Raw genomic sequence first — 20,101 nt, forward strand, 5'->3', positions numbered from 1 at the left:
AAACTGGTCTCGGAACCAAATATTAAATTCTGCTTTCCTATTGCATCAAATACTTATTTTATTCAATAAAATGTGAATTATGTAAAAATCATACAATGTGATTTTCTGTATTTTATTCTTATATTCGGTCTCTCACAGTTGAAGTGTAGCTACAATAAAAATTACAGAGTTCTCCATTCTTCGTAAGTGGGAAAACTTGCAAAATCAGCAGTGTATCAAACACTTATTTTCCCCTCAGTATAATGACGTCTATAGGATAGAAAAAACTCATGTAGAGGATACAAATAATCAGGTCATACACAGAAGGTAGCCATTATCGTCCAAGATCACAAATGAAAATCACTACAGCCAGTTATGATTTAATTATTCGAAGATCTGCTTCTCATGAGATATTCTTTCTGAATTAGTGCAGCATGTTATTCTATTTCATGATCATTAAGGAGATTTCCTGCCTCATGAATTTCATGTGACTCCACAAAACTACAAGAACATCAAATAAAAGTTTAAACTTTAATATTTGCCTAGGAGATGAAAAACATAAAAGGGAATCTGACACCAGAAAGGACTTTAAACTACCTACAGCACATGCTTTAAAATCAATACCCTGAACAAGGACTCCAGGATAGCACAGCATTTCAAGAGTTTCCAAAAAGTGCATCTAGTAGTAGCTCTGTTTATTTGTGTGGTGAAGTGGGGCAATCTCTTCAAAACACCCAGAAGGCACAAATTTTACCTCCCCAACAGACCAAGGGTTGTGTTCTGCTGCACACTGTCTAATCAGAGGAGAACCCTTTCAGAATTGTGATTTCTGTGTCCATTTGCTCCTAGCAGAACGGGAAATCCAATAGAAGAAAGAAAAAGATGCAGCAACACTTCAAAATCCAGTGGCGAGAAAACCTTAGTCCTTTATTTCAAGCGAATTGCATGGACAAGGTTAAACAAGCAGGTACAGGGCAGATGATACAGGCAAAGAAACAGGACGACGGCCGTTTCGTGTTGTGCACGCTTCCACGGGTCCAGATAGACAAAATAGTATGTCATTTCCTTTAAACCAACTCACGTCAATATTTGCATATCACTAAACAGCAACCGTGTCGATATTTGCATAAAAGTCAAAAAGTGCTATAAAATATGAGACAATTCAATAAAAACATTCATATGAAATGACAAAACATATTAAAGAATAAAAACATATTCCATTGACTGCAGAATTTAAACAGCACAAACCAAACTGAACCAAACAGATTCTATAGAAAGCATGAAAAGTCTAACCTTTCATTTAATCCAAGCGGGCCTTGCGCATTAGTGCAAAGGATCCATTTTGCCTCCTGTCTTAGAAGGATTCTATTGTGGTCCCCTCCACTAGGTGGCAATTTAACCACCTCCATTGATGCCTGTGATTCAGAGACCACTCTATCACACCAGTGAGTAAAGCACGCTACTCAGTGCTGTTTTTTTTTTTTCTTTTTATGCATTTATTGCATTTTACTTGTTTAATCTGGTGGATTTTAACACCATTTTGCTATAATGGAAGTGGATAATATCTCCGATGAGGCTCATGCAGAGAGATAGACTCTTGCTAGGTCGGGCAGATGCAGGTAATTTTTTCGTTGACTGCAACACAAAAGATGAATTAGAAGTAATCAGCACTAAATCTTTGGAATCTAAGGTTCAGCTTTTGGCCGACAAAGAGGTCAGAATGTTTTGGGCTACTGAATCTTTAAAATCTTACATTGGTTGTGAAAGAGTACCGCGAGGTCTAAGAATTTTTAAAGAACCTTCACAATTTCAAGATGATCCTGAATTTTTAAAAGCGTGGGAGGCTATACATCTTGAACGCTCCCTGAAATTGTTAAAGTTGGTGACATCAAAGAATGAACGTGAATACGCATCACTATGTAGTCAGTTGTGTGGTGCAGTGACCAGTGTTACAGCCAGGGGGCGCTGTGTGCGCTTCAAGATGCGCTTGGAGGCATAAATGTGATAAAACGGTGACTGGCAGAGTTGTGAATGGCCGATGTGTGTCGCAGAGGGAGTCTGCGTGGTAAGTCTGATGCAATGTTGTTGTTCTGGGACCTGTAGTCCCTCAAGAGTTTGTATAGTTATGAAGGGAGACTTACTAGGCTAGTTATGTGAGATGGGCGGGACAAACTAGCCACACATCCACACTCCCACCCAGGGGAGTGGTTAAAAGGTATATAATGTGACCAGGGTGTGGGTCACATGTTCCTGTGTTTGGATCTGAATGGTCCAAGTGCATGGCCCTGGAAGCCTGTGTTGGAAATCCTGGGAATTCCTGAATAGCACATGGTTGGGCTTTGGCACTGAGTAGCCTGTGTACTGTAGGTCTTGGACGGTCAGTATTGGAGGCTCCTGGGAGTGGAGTCGTCCTGGAAGCACTAGGAGACCATCGACCTGGACGGTCAGTGTTGGAGGCTCCTGGGAGTGGAGTCGTCCTGGAAGCACTATGAGACCATCGACCTTGTGGACCTTGGACTGACGTGGAGTCGAACTGTGGAGCAGGAGCCCACTCTAGAGGTAACATGTAATATGTTTTTATTCTTAATATGTTTTGTCATTTCATATGAATGTTTTCATTGAATTGTCTCATTTCATAGCACTTTTTGACTTTTATGCAAATATCGACACAGGTGCTGTTTAATGATATGCAAATATCAACATGTGCATTGGTTTAAAGGAAATGACATACTATTTTGTCTATCTGGACCTGTGGAAGCGTGCACAACGCGAAACGGCAGTCGTCCTGTTTCTCTGCCTGTATCATCTGCCCTGTACCTGCTTGTTTAACCTTGTCCATGCAATTCACTTGAAATAAAAGGACTAAAGTTTTCTCGCCACTGTATTTTGAAGTGTTGCTGCATCTTTTTTTCTTTCTTCTATTGGATTTCCTCATGTGCATTTCATGTCATGCACCTTCAATACCGTGAACTGTGTTCCTGCATTGATGCCTGTGATTCAGAGACCACTATCACACGAGTGAGTAAAGCACGCTACTCAGTGCCGTTCTTTTTTCTTTCTTTTTTAATTTAGATCTTGCAGACTAGCTGTGACCGGCATTTCACCTGCAGTTTTCATTGAATGGCCATCCATGTAATACAAGGACGGCTCAAGGTGACTAAACGAGATGTTAGTACACAACGGCTCTCCATTACGGTCCATAAAGGGGTGCCATAATAGGACAACATGTGAGGGCTGTCTTCATGAGAACCCATGTAATTCAATGATACAGCACTAAGTCATAAAAGCATAAACATGTTGAGAGACTAAACATGGCTATTGGATGTAGAAACTGACATCATGACCAGTCATACACTAAAAAGGAAACGCATCTCAAAAACAAAAATATGATGTTTCCCTGCTGTTTTTCAGATCAGCTCTATTAGAGCAGAGCTCAGATTTATCCAATACGTTCGATCCAACCTGAGCCCACTAAGGAAGTTTGTAATAGTAAAAAACCACAACAGCTGGAGCTCCGTTCTACCGCTTGAATCGTTCCTCAGACTCCTGGCTTCCTCTTCCATCGGGGGCTGTCACGTGACTGTTAACAGGCTGCAGCTGGAAAGTGATGCTTGCCACAAGAGGAAGCCAAAAGCTCTTCGGGAAATGCAGGCTGTAGAAGGGAGGTAAGGTGCCATGCTGTAGGAGAAGAGTGGATTTTCCCTTCCACTTTTCGTCCACACTAGGACCTATCAAGTGAGTCAGTTTACGCAGCCAACGTTGGTAGGCAGAAAGTACTAGACTGGATCTATGACATTAAAGGGAACCTGCCACCCCCAAAATCAAAGATGAACTAAGCCCACCAGCATCAGGGACTTATCTACAGGATTCTGGAATGCTGTAGATAAGCCCCCGATGTATCCTGAAAGAGGAGAAAAAGAGGTTAGATTATACTCACCCAGGGGCGGTCTGGTCCGATGGGCGTCGTGGTCCGGTCCGGGGCCTCCCATCTTCTTACGATGAGGTCCTCTTCTTGTTTTCACGCTCCGGCGTACTTTGTCTGTCCTGTTGATGTCAGAGCAAAGTACTGCAGTGCACAGGTCCCGGGAAAGGTCAGAGAGGCCGGCGCTTGCGCACTGCAGTACTTTGCTCTGCCCTCAACATGGCAGATCAGTACGCCAGAGCCGCAGCGTGAAGACAAGAAGAGGACGTCATCGTAAGAAGATTAGAGGCCTAGGACCAGACCGCGACGCCCATCGGACTGGACCGCAGCAGGACCGCCCCTGGATGAGTATAATCTAACCTCTTTTTCTCATCTTTCAGGATATATCAAGGGCTTATCTACAGCATTACAGAAGCTGTAGATAAGCCCTGATGCTGGTGGGCTTAACTCATCTTCGATTTTGGGGGTGATAGGTTCCCTTTTACAACACCGATAGTGTAACATGTATCCTATGGACTTATGATCTGGTCTGTCTAGCTCCAATAAAAAAAATAAAAAGGCGCTGCAGAGACGTTTTGTCAGTTGTGTCAGTTTCCTACACAGATTCTAACTTCAACATGAAAATAATTTAAAAGGGGTTTTATTGGCATCAGAAGCTCAGTCAGAAAGTGACAAATAGCAAATTTAAAAGAAAAAAAGTCTGTGCAGCGCTATTTTTTTCTGGTAAAATGACGGATTCCTTAGTGGATCCAGACAGACCCCGCTATTACTCCATAGAATAGGTGGCGCACCATGTCCGTAGTGTTGTGTCTGTGATTGGGTCATGGTGTCTACTCCCTCAATTACTAATCCAGTCTACTGCTCTCTGCCTTCCCACATTGGCTGCTATATGAAAAGTCAACCACGTGTTTCCAAGCAAGTTAGTGCATGGAGGGCGGATTTCTATTACAGCAAGGAAAGAAGGATTAGAAAATAAAGATTAGTAACCACTGGTGAAAATACATGAAATAGGTCATTTATACATCGAAGTAAAAAGATCTTTTAAGGCAGAATCATGAGACTCTTTCAGAAACAATACCTGAAACGGTCACTGTGGCCCCGGGATCAATAGTGCCACTGTTTGGCCTTACACAGTAGCGTCGTGGTGCTGTAGTTTTCACTTTGAAACATACTTTCTTCTCAGATGGATTTCGCAGCTTGAGGTTTGTGGTGACAACATCTGTAAATGGACCTAAAGACATAAAAGCACAAAGGTTAAAATCCCATAGAAAAAATCTTTGATCACAAAATCTGTTGGGGGAACTTAATCCCTCCATCAGTTTTCTGCCTAAAAAACAAACTCAAAATGTGACATAGGGCATATGAGTTTATCCCAGATGAAGGTAGATTTATTGCAACAATCTACAACAGGATGTTTAGAGACTTGTGTATGAAACATCTGTCTTCAAAAACACCCTAATATTAATTGTGTTGGTCTATGCTGATGCAGGTGGGGGAGGGTGATTATTTTCCTTAAAGAAGCACTCCACGAAAAAAAAATGTTTAAATTAAATCTGTGTATGTGCGATCATATACTCACCTACCGCCACTTTCTCCAGTATCCGGCTCCGTCCTGCTCCTCTGCTGAGTGACATTATGGAATGTTAGAGGTGGAAAGGACCTCCAGGGTCATCGCGTCACCACTCTTCAGTCTCCCGCTACTGCTGCGCCGTGTGTGACCCAGAAGTGGCTTTTACAATGCAAGTCTAAAAGCATCAGAACGAGGCATTATAACAGACTTCTGGCTCACATAGAGTGCGCTGGATAGTCTGAAGAGTGACGGTCACTGAAAAGAGGAGCAGAACAGTGCTGGATACTGGAGAGGATCACGGTAGGTGAGAAAAGTAACACGCCTATCACACTACATACAGAGATTTAGTAACAAAAATAAAGTCTTCATGCGAGTGCTCCCTTAAATGTCTGTATAGACAATATGCCAGCAGAAAAGTGGAAAAAAAAAAAGTTAACATATGAATTTGATAACAGGTAATTTAGTCAGTGGAGAAAGGGATTAATATGGTACCAGTTTAGTATGTGGCTGTTAGGCTACGCTCACATTTGCGTTGTGCGATGTTGCGTCGGCGACACAACGCACAACGCAAACAAAAAAGCACAAAAATGCACGCTAAAACGCATAGTTTTGTGACGCATGCGTCCTTTTTTGCCGAATTTTGGACGCAAAAAAATTGCATCTTGCTGCGTCCTCTGCGCCCTAACGCTTGCGGCCAAAAAACGCATGCATCGCAAAACGCATGTCCATGCGCCCCCATGTTAAATATAGGGGCGCATGCGTCGCCGCGGCTGCGCCCGACGCAGCCTGGCAGAACGCAAATGTGAACGTAGCCTTACTGGGTAAAAACAGAGCATCACTTTTCCTTTTCTCCCAGTGATCTAATCCTGGCATTTTTAAGGGTATATTAACACTGGGCGTTTATGCTGCTTTTTATGCTAATTTTCAGCTGCTTTTTTACAGTACCAGCAAAGTCTATGAGATTTCAGAAATCTAATGCAGACACTTTTGTCATCAGGATTTTGGGCATTGCAGCATTTTTTTGACAGAGCATGTCACTTTCAGCGTTTTTAACCCACTGACTTGAATGGATGGTGAAAAAATTCTGCAAGTGCGCATTCTGACTATTTTTGCAGCGTATTTGCTGCAGAAAAGTCAAGAACAGCAGGCTGTGACCTCACACTCTGCTCTGCTACCTCTAGATTGCAGGCTGCATGGTTGCATGATGCATCCATACAGCCTGGTATCCAGCAGAGACACTGAGCAGTGGACCCCATTCACTTGAACGGGGGGCCTGACAATACAGTGCATGACACGCTGTCATATGCATGACAGCACGGCAAACACTGCTTCTGATCGGCCGTGAAACCATCCCCGCCGATCAGAGAGCTGCGGTTCCCACGCTTTCAAGACAGCGAGAGTGCTCAGCTGTGATCGGAGATCTAAAGTTTACCTCCAGTCACTGGTGTCAGCTGATGGTCCTACCGTTCCCATCATCCGACACCTGCTGCAGCTAATAACAGTGAGAGCAGGAGCGGCTGATGGGTATATTCATCAGTCGCTCCTGCAATGTAAATAATTAAAAAAAAACAAAACCCTGTGTTGATTCCCCCGTATTTTTGATAACCAGCCAGGCAAAACTCTCAGCTGTCAGCAAGGCTGGTTATCAAGAATGGAAGGGCCCCCACACTTTTTTTAATTTATATTTTTTAATTATTTAAATAAATCATTTTAAAAAACGCTGGGGGTCCCCGCATTTTTTGACAACCAGCCTTGCTAAAGCAGACAGCAGCTGGGGACTGGTATTCTCAGGGTGGTAAGGGGCCATGAATATTGGCCCCTCCAGCCTAAAAATAGCAGCCCGCAGCTGCTCAGAAAAGGTGCATCTATTAGATACGCCAATTCAGGTGCTTTGCCCGACTCTTTCCACTTGCCCTGTAGCAGTGGCAAGTGGGGTAATATTTGTGGGGTTGATGTCACCTTTGTATTGTCAGGTGACATCAAGCCCACAGATTAGTAATGGAGAGGAGTGTATAAGACAACTATCCATTACTAATGCTATAGTCGTATGGTAAATAAATGTACAGCCAGAGTATAAGGATATGTGCCCACGCTGGGCCCTGGTGTGCGGATTTTTCCGCACTGATTTTCATAAATTCGCAGGGCAAAATCACTGCGTTTTTCCTGCGGATTTTCTACGGTTTTTGTGCGGATTCTACTGCAGTTTTACAACTGCGGTTTTATAAATATGGAGCAGGTGTTAAACCGCTGCGGATTCCGCACAAAGAATTGACATGCTGCGGAAAATAAACCGCAGCGTTTCCGCGCATTTTTTTCCGCAGCGGTTTTTGTTTTCCATAGGTTAACATGGTACTGTACACCGCATGGAAAACTGCTGCGAATCCGCAGCGTCAAAAACCGCAATGTGTGCACATAGCCTAAGTCTTTTGTTTCAAATAAAAAAGTAAAACTGTATTTTGTTTTATTTAAAAATAACACAGTTATACTCACCTAACCCTTACTTCCACTGAAGCACTCGTCTTCTGTAATAAAACAAACAAAAAAAAAAACAACCATAACTCTCTCCTTTCAGTCATTGTGTCCCACGCCGTAATCTATGTCTGGGGGATAATTCGTTTTCAACCTGGACGGTGCCAAGATACGACCGTCCAGGCTGAGAACCACTGGGGAATGAGCTGCTGCGAGCGCAGCCTCAGAGATTAGGGGTGATGTCCCTGAGGCTGCAGTCACAGCCAGGCTGAACTCAGGTGACCTCTGTGGGCTCCCTGCTAATACTGTGAGAAAGTAGCACGGTGCAGAGGCGAGTTCACCGGGAGAATTTCACTGCAGTCACCCTTAGGGTATGTTCCCACAGTTATTAAACGCTGCAGGTTGGACGCTGCGTACATCCGCAGTGTCCAACCCGCAATGGCCAGATGTTACAGCATAGTGGATGGGATTTCAAGAAATCCCATCTCCACTATGCGTGCACAGACGCCCACGGGTTATCTGCGGAGACGGACATGCAGCGCGTCTTCCCAGACAGCAGCATGAAATTTCACCCGTCCAATGTTTTGGAAGTGGTGATTCCGCACAGTTCAATGAACACATGCGGAATCACCTGCGTTCAAAAGCCGGCAGACATGTGCTGTGTCCAAAGCGTGCCGATTACTGACACTGGGGACGTAGCCTTACTGGTGTGAGGAAAAAAAAAAAAAAAAGGAGAGAGGGGGACATGTGAGTGACTTCAGAGATTCTTAATATTTTCTATGACGGAAAGAATTATCAATTTGTTCCCAGAACATCAGATTTTCAGAGTACAATGTCCTGATAATAATGCATTTTATTCTAGCGTAAGAGTCTGATCGCTTGACGAAAAATCATTTTGCTCATTTGCTGAGTGATCGAAAGCGTAGTTACAGCGCATGATAATTGAGTGTTTTTATCAGCCCCTATAAATGGGTTTTGTTGTAGTTTTTAACTTCCCCACTGAACTCAAATAGGAATAATATGTGACAAACCCATGAACATAAAGCATCAGAACATGACAGGAGAATTTAACACCTTGTAGTGCAAGTCAATTCCTACTAAAATATTTGTGTGGATGAGATTTGATTAACGCTCACATGACCACTACTGCACACTTTGTGCCACATTTCCAGGCATGAAAACTACAAAATCACTGCTAGATATGAATGAAGCTTAAGAAATTCTAAGTCCACCAAGACAGCTTAGGTTACGCTCAGATCATGGGTTTCACTGTTGCCACAAGAAAATACATACATGTTGTACAACATTTAGGCTGTGTGCACACGTTCAGGATTTCTCGCAGAAAATTCCTGAGAAAAACCAGACATTTTCTGCAAGAAATCCGCAAAAAAAACGCATGCGTTTTTGCCGCGGTTTTGACGCGTTTTTGCCTCGGTTTTTTCCGGACACTTCCCAATGCATTTTGTAGTGGGAAATCCGCAAAAAAAACGGAAAATTAATGAACATGCTGCGTTTTTTACCGCGATGCGTTTTTTTCGCGGGGAAAAAACGCATCATGTGCACAGAACATGCGGAATTCATTCTAAATGATGGGATGCTTATTGTATGCGTTTTTTTTGCGGTTTTATTGGGAAAAACCGCGAAAAAAACGCAACGTGTGCACACAGCCTTAAAGGGACTGTCACCCGCAAAGTGTAAATGTAACTACCTAAACATTTAAATGGGGGATCATAATCAGCAGAATACATTTTAGTGGCAGAGAAATCGACATAATTCATATGCAGAGCGAACACCGCCTGAACTTAAAGAAGTTATCCACTACTATAAAGTTTTTTTTTTTTTTTCATAAATCTTGCTATTATGTGCCACTGAAAACATCTACTGTGTTTATTTTAGCAATATTAGCTGTTATCATGCTGTAGCAGCACATCTTCAGTGCTGGATTCAGCTCTCATGGGGTTAATCGACTACTTCCTTATTGTGACCTAATACTACAAGTTCCATGATGCTTTGCAATGCCACTAAGCCCGAATCTAGCACACCCCCTCCAAAAACACACCCACACCCCTCCCTCCTCTCTCTTCAAAAAGATTTGTGGTGTCTAGGGTTGAGCGAAACGGGTCGAACATTTTCAAAAGTCGCCGACTTTTGGCTAAGTCGGGGTTTCATGAAACCCGATCCGACCCCTGTGCGGGGTCGGCCATGCGGTACGCGACTTTCGCGCCAAAGTCGCGTTTCAATGACGCGAAAAGCGCCATTTCTCAGCCAATGAAGGTAAACGCAGAGTGTGGGCAGCGTGATGACATAGGTCCTGGTCCCCACCATCTTAGAGAAGGGCATTGCAGTGATTGGCTTGCTGTCTGCGACGTCACAGGGGCTATAAAGAGGCGTTCCCGCCGACCGCCATCTTACTGCTGCTGATCTGAGCTTAGGGAGAGGTTGCTGCCGCTTTGTCAGAAGCAGGGATAGCGTTAGGCAGGGTCCATTAACCACAAAACCGCTTGTGCTGCAGCGATTTGCACTGTCCAACACCACCCTCGGTGTGCAGGGACAGTGGAAGTTTTTTTTTTTCCCCTCAGCGCTGTAGCTCATTGGGCTGCCCTAGAAGGCTCCCTGATAGCTGCATTGCTGTGTGTACGCCGCTGTGCAAACCAACTGCTTTTTTCAAAGCACAAATCCTCTTGTTCCTTCCTTTCTGCACAGCTATCTTTTTTGTTTGTCCACACTTTTTATTTCATTTGTGCATCAGTCCACTCCTTATTGCTGCCTGCCATACCTGGCTGAGATTACTGCAGGCAGGGAGATAGTAGCTGCCTGCCATACCTGGCTGAGATTACTGCAGGCAGGGAGATAGTAATTGTAGGACATTCCCTGTTTTTTTTTTTTTTTTTTTTTGGTGGGAGATTAAGATTGGCAATTTGGCATTTCTGCTAGAGTGCCATCCCTGTGTGTGCCATCTCTCTCACATAGTGGGCCATAGAAAGCCTTTTCATTTTTCTGTATTTTTTTTTGTGGGGTGTATAAATTCTCCCTGATAAAAATACAGTGGGAGATTAATATTGGCCTTTGGGCTTGTGTGCCAGTCCTGAGTGTGCCATCTCTCTCACAAATAGTGGGCCATAGAAAGCCTATTTTATTTTTTTTGGGGTTTTATAAATTCTCCCTGAAAAAAGGGAGATTAATATTGGCCTCTGGGCTTGTGTGCCAGTTGTGAGCGTGCCATCTGTGCCAGTCCTGAGCGTGCCATCTCTCTCACAAATAGTGGGCCATAGAAAGCCTATTTAAATATTTTTTTGGTTTTATAAATTCTCCCAGAAAAAAAGGGAGATTAATATTGGCCTCTGGGCTTCTGTGCCAGTCCTGAGCGTGCCATCTGTGCCAGTCCTGAGCGTCCCATCTCTCTCACAAATAGTGGGCCATAGAAAGCCTATTTAATTTTTTTTTTGGTTTTATAAATTCTCCCAGAAAAAAAGGGAGATTAATATTGGCCTCTGGGCTTCTGTGCCAGTCCTGAGCGTGCCATCTGTGCCAGTCCTGAGCGTCCCATCTCTCTCACAAATAGTGGGCCATAGAAAGCCTATTTAATTTTTTTTTTGGTTTTATAAATTTTCCCTGAAAAAAGGGAGATTAATATTGGCCTCTGGGCTTGTGTGCCAGTTGTGAGCGTGCCATCTGTGCCAGTCCTGAGCGTGCCATCTCTCTCACAAATAGTGGGCCATAGAAAGCCTATTTAATTTTTTTTTTGGTTTTATAAATTCTCCCAGAAAAAAAGGGAGATTAATATTGGCCTCTGGGCTTCTGTGCCAGTCCTGAGCGTGCCATCTGTGCCAGTCCTGAGCGTCCCATCTCTCTCACAAATAGTGGGCCATAGAAAGCCTATTTTTTTTTTGGGGGGGGTTTTAGAAATTCTCCCTGGAAAAAAAAAGGGAGATTAATATTGCCCTTTGGGCTTGTGTGCCAGTACTAAGCGTTCCATCTCTCTCTCTCTCTCTTAGTCAGTGGGCCATAGAACGCCTATTTTTGGTTTTATTTGTTTTGTAAATTCTCCCTGAAAAAATCATTTTATTTTATTTGGTTTCTAAATTCTTCCTGATAAAATCATATTTTTTTTATTATTTTTTTTTCTAAAGTCTCCCTGAAAAAAAAAAAAAAAAAAAAAAAAACAGTGGGAGATTAATATTGGCCTTTCTGCTTGTGTGCCAGTCTTGACTCCTGGGTGCGTCATCTCTCAGTCAGTGGGCCATAGAACGCCTATTTTTGGTTTTATTTGTTTTCTAAATTCTCCCTGAAAAAATCATTTTATTTTATTTGGTTTCTAAATTCTTCCTGATAAAATCATATTTTTTTTATTATTTTTTTTTCTAAAGTCTCCCTGAAAAAAAAAAAAAAAAACAACCAAAAAAAACAGTGGGAGATTAATATTGGCCTTTCTGCTTGTGTGCCAGTCTTGACTCCTGGGTGTGCCATCTCTCTCTCTCTCTCTCTCTCTCTCTCTCTCTCTCTCTCTCTCCAATTGTGGTCCATAGAAAGCCTATATTTTTTTTCCTTGATTTGGGTTCCAAAATCTACCAGAGAAAATAACTACATCAATCATTGGTAGAAAAATATTGGCCTCTGGGCTTGTGTGCCACTTCTGATTCCTGTGTGCGTCATCTCTCAGTCAGTGGGCCATAGAACGCCTATTTTTGTTTTTATTTGTTTTGTAAATTCTCCCTGAAAAAATCATTTTATTTTATTTGGTTTCTAAATTCTTCCTGATAAAATCATATTTTTTTTATTATTTTTTTTTCTAAAGTCTCCCTGAAAAAAAAAAAAAAAAAACAGTGGGAGATTAATATTGGCCTTTCTGCTTGTGTGCCAGTCTTGACTCCTGGGTGCGTCATCTCTCAGTCAGTGGGCCATAGAACGCCTATTTTTGTTTTTATTTGTTTTGTAAATTCTCCCTGAAAAAATCATTTTATTTTATTTGGTTTCTAAATTCTTCCTGATAAAATCATATTTTTTTTATTATTTTTTTTTCTAAAGTCTCCCTGAAAAAAAAAAAAAAAAAAAAAAAAACAGTGGGAGATTAATATTGGCCTTTCTGCTTGTGTGCCAGTCTTGACTCCTGGGTGCGTCATCTCTCAGTCAGTGGGCCATAGAACGCCTATTTTTGGTTTTATTTGTTTTGTAAATTCTCCCTGAAAAAATCATTTTATTTTATTTGGTTTCTAAATTCTTCCTGATAAAATCATATTTTTTTTATTATTTTTTTTTCTAAAGTCTCCCTGAAAAAAAAAAAAAAAAAAAAAAAAACAGTGGGAGATTAATATTGGCCTTTCTGCTTGTGTGCCAGTCTTGACTCCTGGGTGCGTCATCTCTCAGTCAGTGGGCCATAGAACGCCTATTTTTGGTTTTATTTGTTTTCTAAATTCTCCCTGAAAAAATCATTTTATTTTATTTGGTTTCTAAATTCTTCCTGATAAAATCATATTTTTTTTATTATTTTTTTTTCTAAAGTCTCCCTGACAAAAAAAAAAAAAAAAAAAAAAACAGTGGGAGATTAATATTGGCCTTTCTGCTTGTGTGCCAGTCTTGACTCCTGGGTGTGCCATCTCTCTCTCTCTCTCTCTCTCTCTCTCTCTCTCTCTCTCCAATTGTGGTCCATAGAAAGCCTATATTTTTTTTCCTTGATTTGGGTTCCAAAATCTACCAGAGAAAATAACTCCATCAATCATTGGTAGAAAAATATTGGCCTCTGGGCTTGTGTGCCACTCCTGATTCCTGTGTGCGTCATCTCTCACTCAGTGGCCCATAGAAAGCATATAGTTTGTTACATTTGTTTTCTAAATTCTCCCTGCAAAAATCAAATTTCTTTTTTTTTTGGGGGGGTTTCTAAAGTGTTCCTGAAAAAAATAAAAATAAAAAACAAATAATAGTGTGACATTAATATTAACATTTGTGCTTCAGTGACAGTCCTGCGTGTGGGGCATCTCTCTAATTTGCAGCCACCAAAAAAAGAGTGTGTAACATTGTGCCTGATTTTCGCGGTGGTCTCACCAACCTGTAAAGGGGTAGCTAAATCATACTGAAGTTATAGCTCACCGTGTAAGTTGTGTGACTGCAACAAATAACGTTAGTTTGGTTACGTTTTTAAAACAATGAGGAAGTCTAGTGGAAGAGGTCGTGGCCGGGGGCGTTCATTGTCAGCTGGTAATGAGGGTAGTGGTAGTGGTGGAGCATCAGGTGGTCGTGGGGAAAAAAATATTGCACCTAAGTCTGGAGCTGTGGAGCCAGGTTCGTCGTCCGGCTACACAAGGCCTCGAACGCTCCCTTTTCTGGGATTAGGAAAACCGCTTTTAAAGCCGGAGCAGCAAGAGCAAGTTTTGGCTTATCTTGCTGACTCAGCCTCTAGCTCTTTTGCCTCCTCTCGTGAAACTGGTAAAAGTAAAAGCAGCGCGTCGTTAGTGGATGTTCACGGTCAGGGACAAGTCACTTCCTTGTCCTCTTCAGCAAAAACAACAACAGAGAAGAATGCAGCAGGCGACACAACGGGTTACTCCATGGAGCTCTTTACACATACCGTCCCTGGCTTAGAAAGTGAAGCAGTTAACAGTCCATGCCCATTACAAATTGAATCTGACATGGAGTGCAGTGACGCACAGCCACAGCCAGACTACTATGCTGGTCCTTTGACTCAGACCACAACATTGCCCTCGCAGGGTGCTGATCAAGAATCAGACCCTGATGAGACTATGTTGCCCCATCACGAACGCTATACCACCGAACGACACGGTGACACAGACGAAGTTGCGCAGGAGGTACAAGAAGAGTTATTAGATGACCCAGTTCTTGACCCCGATTGGCAGCCATTGGGGGAACAGGGTGCAGGCGGCAGCAGTTCTGAAGCAGAGGAGGAGGAGGGGCCGCAGCAGGCATCAACATCGCCACAGGTTCCATCTGCCGGGCCCGTATCTTGCCCAAAACGCGTGGCAAAGCCAAAACCTGGTGGAGGACAGCGTGGCCATCCGGTTAAAGCTCAGTCTGCAATGCCTGAAAAGGTATCCGATGCTAGAAAGAGTGCAGTCTGGCATTTTTTTAAACAACATCCAATTGATCAGCGCAAAGTCATCTGTCAAAAATGTTCTACTTCCTTAAGCAGAGGTCAGAATCTGAAAAGTCTCAATACTAGTTGCATGCATAGACATTTAACCACCATGCATTTGAAAGCTTGGACTAACTACCAAACGTCCCTTAAGGTTGTTGCACCCTCGGCCAATGAAGCTAGTCATCAACGCAACATCCCTTCCGGCAGTGTAGGACCACCATTTAGCGCACCACCTGCTGTATCTGTGCAGGTATCTTTGCCAGGCCAAAGCAGTCAGGGTCAGGGAATCACCAGTTTCGTAGTAGGAAACACTGCATCTAGGGCACCGGCGGCAACAATACCATCTCCCACCGTCTCTCAGTCTGCCATGTCCACCGGCACCCCCGCTAGTTCCACGATCTCCATCTCTCCAGTCCAGCTCACCCTACATGAGACTATGGTTAGAAAAAGGAAGTACTTAGCCTCGCATCCGCGTACACAGGGTTTGAACGCCCACATAGCTAGACTAATCTCGTTAGAGATGATGCCCTACCGGTTAGTTGAAAGCGAAGCTTTCAAAGACCTGATGGACTACGCTGTACCACGCTACGAGCTACCCAGTCGACACTTTTTTTCCAGAAAAGCCATCCCAGCCCTCCACCAGCATGTTAAAGAGCGCATCGTCCATGCACTCAGGCAATCTGTGAGCACAAAGGTGCACCTGACAACAGATGCATGGACCAGTAGGCATGGCCAGGGACGTTACGTGTCCATCACGGCACACTGGGTAAATGTGGTGGATTCAGGGTCCACAGGGGACAGCAAGTTTGGGACAGTTCTGCCTAGCCCACGGTCTAGTAAACAGTTGTCTGTAGCCGTTCGCACCCCCTCCTCCTCCTCCTCCTCCTCGTCCTCCTGCAGAAGCAAGAGCTCGTCCACAGACCGCAGTCGCACAAACACTCCATCCGCACCTGCCACTGTTGCACACCAGGTCTCCCATTATGGGGCAGCTACTGGCATACGTCAGCAGGCTGTATTGGCTATGAAGTGTTTGGGCGACAATAGACACACCGCGGAAGTTCTGTCCGAGTTCTTGCAGCAAGAAACGCAGTCGTGGCTGGGCACTGTAGATCTTGAGGCAGGCAAGGTAGTGAGTGATAACGGAAGGAATTTCATGGCTGCCATCTCCCTTTCCCAACTGAAACACATTCCTTGCCTGGCTCACACCTTAAACCTGGTGGTGCAGTGCTTCCTGAAAAGTTATCCGGGGTTATCCGACCTGCTCCTCAAAGTGCGTGGACTTTGCGCACATATCCGCCGTTCGCCTGTACACTCCAGCCGTATGCAGACCTATCAGCGTTCTTTGAACCTTCCCCAGCATCGCCTAATCATAGACGTTGCAACAAGGTGGAACTCAACACTGCACATGCTTCAGAGACTGTGCGAACAGAGGCGGGCTGTTATGTTTTTGTGGGAGGATACACATACACGGGCAGGCAGTAGGATGGCAGACATGGAGTTGTCAGGTGTGCAGTGGTCGAAGATTCAAGACATGTGTCAAGTCCTTCAGTGTTTTGAGGAATGCACACGGCTGGTTAGTGCAGACAACGCCATAATAAGCATGAGCATCCCCCTAATGCGTCTGCTGATGCAAAGTTTGACGCACATAAAGGATCAGGCGTCTGCACCAGAGGAAGAGGAAAGCCTTGATGACAGTCAGCGATTGTCTGGTCAGGGCAGTGTACATGACGAGGTACCGGGCGAAGAGGAGGTGGAGGATGAGGAGGATGATGGGGATGAGTATATTTTTAATGAGGAAGCTTTCCCGGGGGCACGGGAAATTGGTGGCGTGGCAAGGCCGGGTTCTGGTTTTTTGAGGGACACAAGTGACGTAGATTTGCCTGCAACTGCCCCTCAACCAAGCACAACCGCAGATTTGACAACGGGAACTTTGGCCCACATGGCGGATTATGCCTTGCGTATCCTCAAAAGGGACACACGCATTACAAAAATGATGAACGATGACGATTACTGGTTGGCCTGCCTCCTTGATCCTCGCTATAAAGGCAAATTGCAAAATATTATGCCACATGAGAACTTGGAACTAATATTAGCAACAAAACAATCAACTCTTGTTGACCGTTTGCTTCTGGCATTCCCTGCACACAGCGCCCGTGATCGTTCTCACACGAGCTCCAGGGGCCAGCAGACCAGAGGTGTTAGAGGGGCAGAAATCAGAAGTGGCGTTGGCCAGAGGGGTTTTCTGACCAGGTTGTGGAGTGATTTTTCTAGGACCGCAGACAGGACAGGTACTGCAGCATCAATTCAAAGTGACAGGAGACAACATTTGTCCAGTATGGTTACAAACTATTTTTCATCCCTTATCGACGTTCTCCCTCAACCGTCATTCCCATTTGATTACTGGGCATCCAAATTAGACACCTGGCCAGAATTGGCAGAATATGCATTGCAGGAGCTTGCTTGCCCGGCAGCTAGTGTCCTATCAGAAAGAGTATTCAGTGCTGCAGGTTCAATACTAACAGAAAAAAGGACTCGTCTGTCTACCCAAAATGTAGATGATCTAACCTTCATTAAAATGAACCACAACTGGATTTCAAAATCTTTTGCCCCACCCTGCCCGGCTGACACCTAGCTTTCCTATGAAAAGGTCTTGCCTGTGGACTATTCTGAATGACTTTTCCAATCTCGTAATTTTCTTCACCTGATTGTCCAGCATACGACATGTTTCCACCTCACGAAATGGCCAAACTCCCCACACGGGGTCGTGCTATCGCCACTTTGCGCTTGGACCCTTGAGAGTGCTGTTTGTCTGAAGAGGTGGGTGAGCCCGCTTTTGGTCGACGGCACTGCCACTGGGTCCCTCATAGTACAATAAAGTGTCTCTGGCGGTGGTGGTGCGCACCCAACGTCAGACTCACCGTTGTAATATGAGGGGCCCTGTGCCTGTACCGCCGGCCACAAGCCAGTTCCCCCCCCCCCCAGCTCAAACAGTGCTCTACCACTAGCAAAATTATCTCTCACAGCTTCACCAATGTGTAGTCTAGGCGCTGACATCCTTCAATGACTGGCACTGACAATACCATTGTTTTGACATTTTTGTTATGTTAGGCCTTCGAAGCCTGTCTGCGGTCACTCCTTCCACTAGACTTCCACTGACCAGACCACTGCTGCCCGTGTACCCCTGGAACCAATTTAAAATTGCCTACAGCCATGTGTGATTATTTTAGGCCGTCGATGCCTGTCTGCGGTCACTCCTTCCACTAGGCCTCCACTGACCACACCACTGCTGCCCGTGTAACCCTGGAACCAATTTAAAATTGCCTACAGCCAGCCCAATTTTTTTATTTTAGGCCTTCGATGCCTGTCTGCGGAACATTCTTTCAACTACTACTACACTGACCAGGGCACTGCTGCCCAAGTACCCCTGGAACCAATTTAAAATTGCCTACAGCCATGTGTTAATATTTTAGGCCTTCGATGCCTGTCTGCGGTCACTCCTTCCACTAGGCCTCCACTGACCACACCACTGCTGCCCGTGTAACCCTGGAACCAATTTAAAATTGCCTACAGCCATGTGTTATTATTTTAGGCCTTCGATGCCTGTCTGCGGTCACTCCTTCCACTAGGCCTCCACTGACCACACCACTGCTGCCCGTGTAACCCTGGAACCAATTTAAAATTGCCTACAGCCAGCCCAATTTTTTTATTTTAGGCCTTCGATGCCTGTCTGCGGTACATTCTTTCAACTACTACTACACTGACCAGGGCACTGCTGCCCAAGTACCCCTGGAACCAATTTAAAATTGCCTACAGCCATGTGTTAATATTTTAGGCCTTCGATGCCTGTCTGCGGTCACTCCTTCCACTAGGCCTCCACTGACCTGTCTACTGCGGCCCGTGTACCCCTTGAACCAACCTAATAAAATATTTAAAAAATTAATTTGATTATAAAAAATAAGATCGTGTTGAGATCTCAAATGCAGACATTTTAACATTAAAAACAAACACACAACAAAAATCTGGAACTGTACTAAAAGGTCCACCAGCTACAATTACTTTCTCCTGCAAGAAGTTAACTGAAAGGTTTTTTTGGAGTTGTTAACACAGATATGGCATCCACCGAGTGTTGTCCTGTCGCGTCTCCTTTAAATTATTTCCAATAAGATGTTAAACTATTAATTTAATAAAATCAATAATTAAAAAAATAATTGAGTAAGTCAAAAGCACATTGCAAATAAACATTAATTACAAATCAAGAAGCATGGCGCGTCCGAGGGTGAGTAGATACCGAATAAGAATATAATCACCCTCGGGCGCGCAATGCTTATTTACAACAGCCTTCCTTCCTAAGAATCAGCCCTTCCGTGGTGTAGAGAGAGGTTGTTGTTACACTCCAAGGTGTTCCCCAGGTTGCCTTTCCTGAGCTTCGATCTTCCGGCTCTCGTTTACTAGCTGTTGGAAACTACGCTGCATTAGGCCTACAAATTGTGTATGGGTGAAACAGTGGCGCATCTGCGGTCCCTCCTTCCACTAGGCCTCCACTGACCTGTCTACTGCTGCCCGTGTACCCCTTGAACCAACATCTTAAAATAAAAAAATAATTATTTTGATTATAAAAAATAAGATCGTGTTGAGATCTCAAATGCAGACATTTTAACATTAAAAACAAACACACAACAAAAATCTGGAACTGTACTAAAAGGTCCACCAGCTACAATTACTTTCTCCTGCAAGAAGTTAACTGAAAGGTTTTTTTGGAGTTGTTAACACAGATATGGCATCCACCGAGTGTTGTCCTGTCGCGTCTCCTTTAAATTATTTCCAATAAGATGTTAAACTATTAATTTAATAAAATCAATAATTAAAAAAATAATTGAGTAAGTCAAAAGCACATTGCAAATAAACATTAATTACAAATCAAGAAGCATGGCGCGTCCGAGGGTGAGTAGATACCGAATAAGAATATAATCACCCTCGGGCGCGCAATGCTTATTTACAACAGCCTTCCTTCCTAAGAATCAGCCCTTCCGTGGTGTAGAGAGAGGTTGTTGTTACACTCCAAGGTGTTCCCCAG

The 20,101-nt window shown here is 43.8% G+C and overlaps 1 protein-coding gene across 1 annotated transcript in view; it reads right to left on the bottom strand.

The window, feature by feature from the left end:
• VAPA (VAMP associated protein A) overlaps nucleotides 1-20,101 on the bottom strand; it is an 83,930-nt gene that overhangs the window by 32,990 nt on the left and 30,839 nt on the right. The window contains exon 2 of the mRNA XM_069731043.1: nucleotides 4,980-5,132. Within this exon, the coding sequence (XP_069587144.1) occupies nucleotides 4,980-5,132 (153 nt within the window). The remainder of the gene's footprint in view (nucleotides 1-4,979; nucleotides 5,133-20,101) is intronic.

Source organism: Ranitomeya imitator, chromosome 6 (genome assembly GCF_032444005.1).
Source record: "Ranitomeya imitator isolate aRanImi1 chromosome 6, aRanImi1.pri, whole genome shotgun sequence".
In the NCBI taxonomy this organism is placed as follows: Eukaryota; Metazoa; Chordata; class Amphibia; order Anura; family Dendrobatidae; genus Ranitomeya; species Ranitomeya imitator.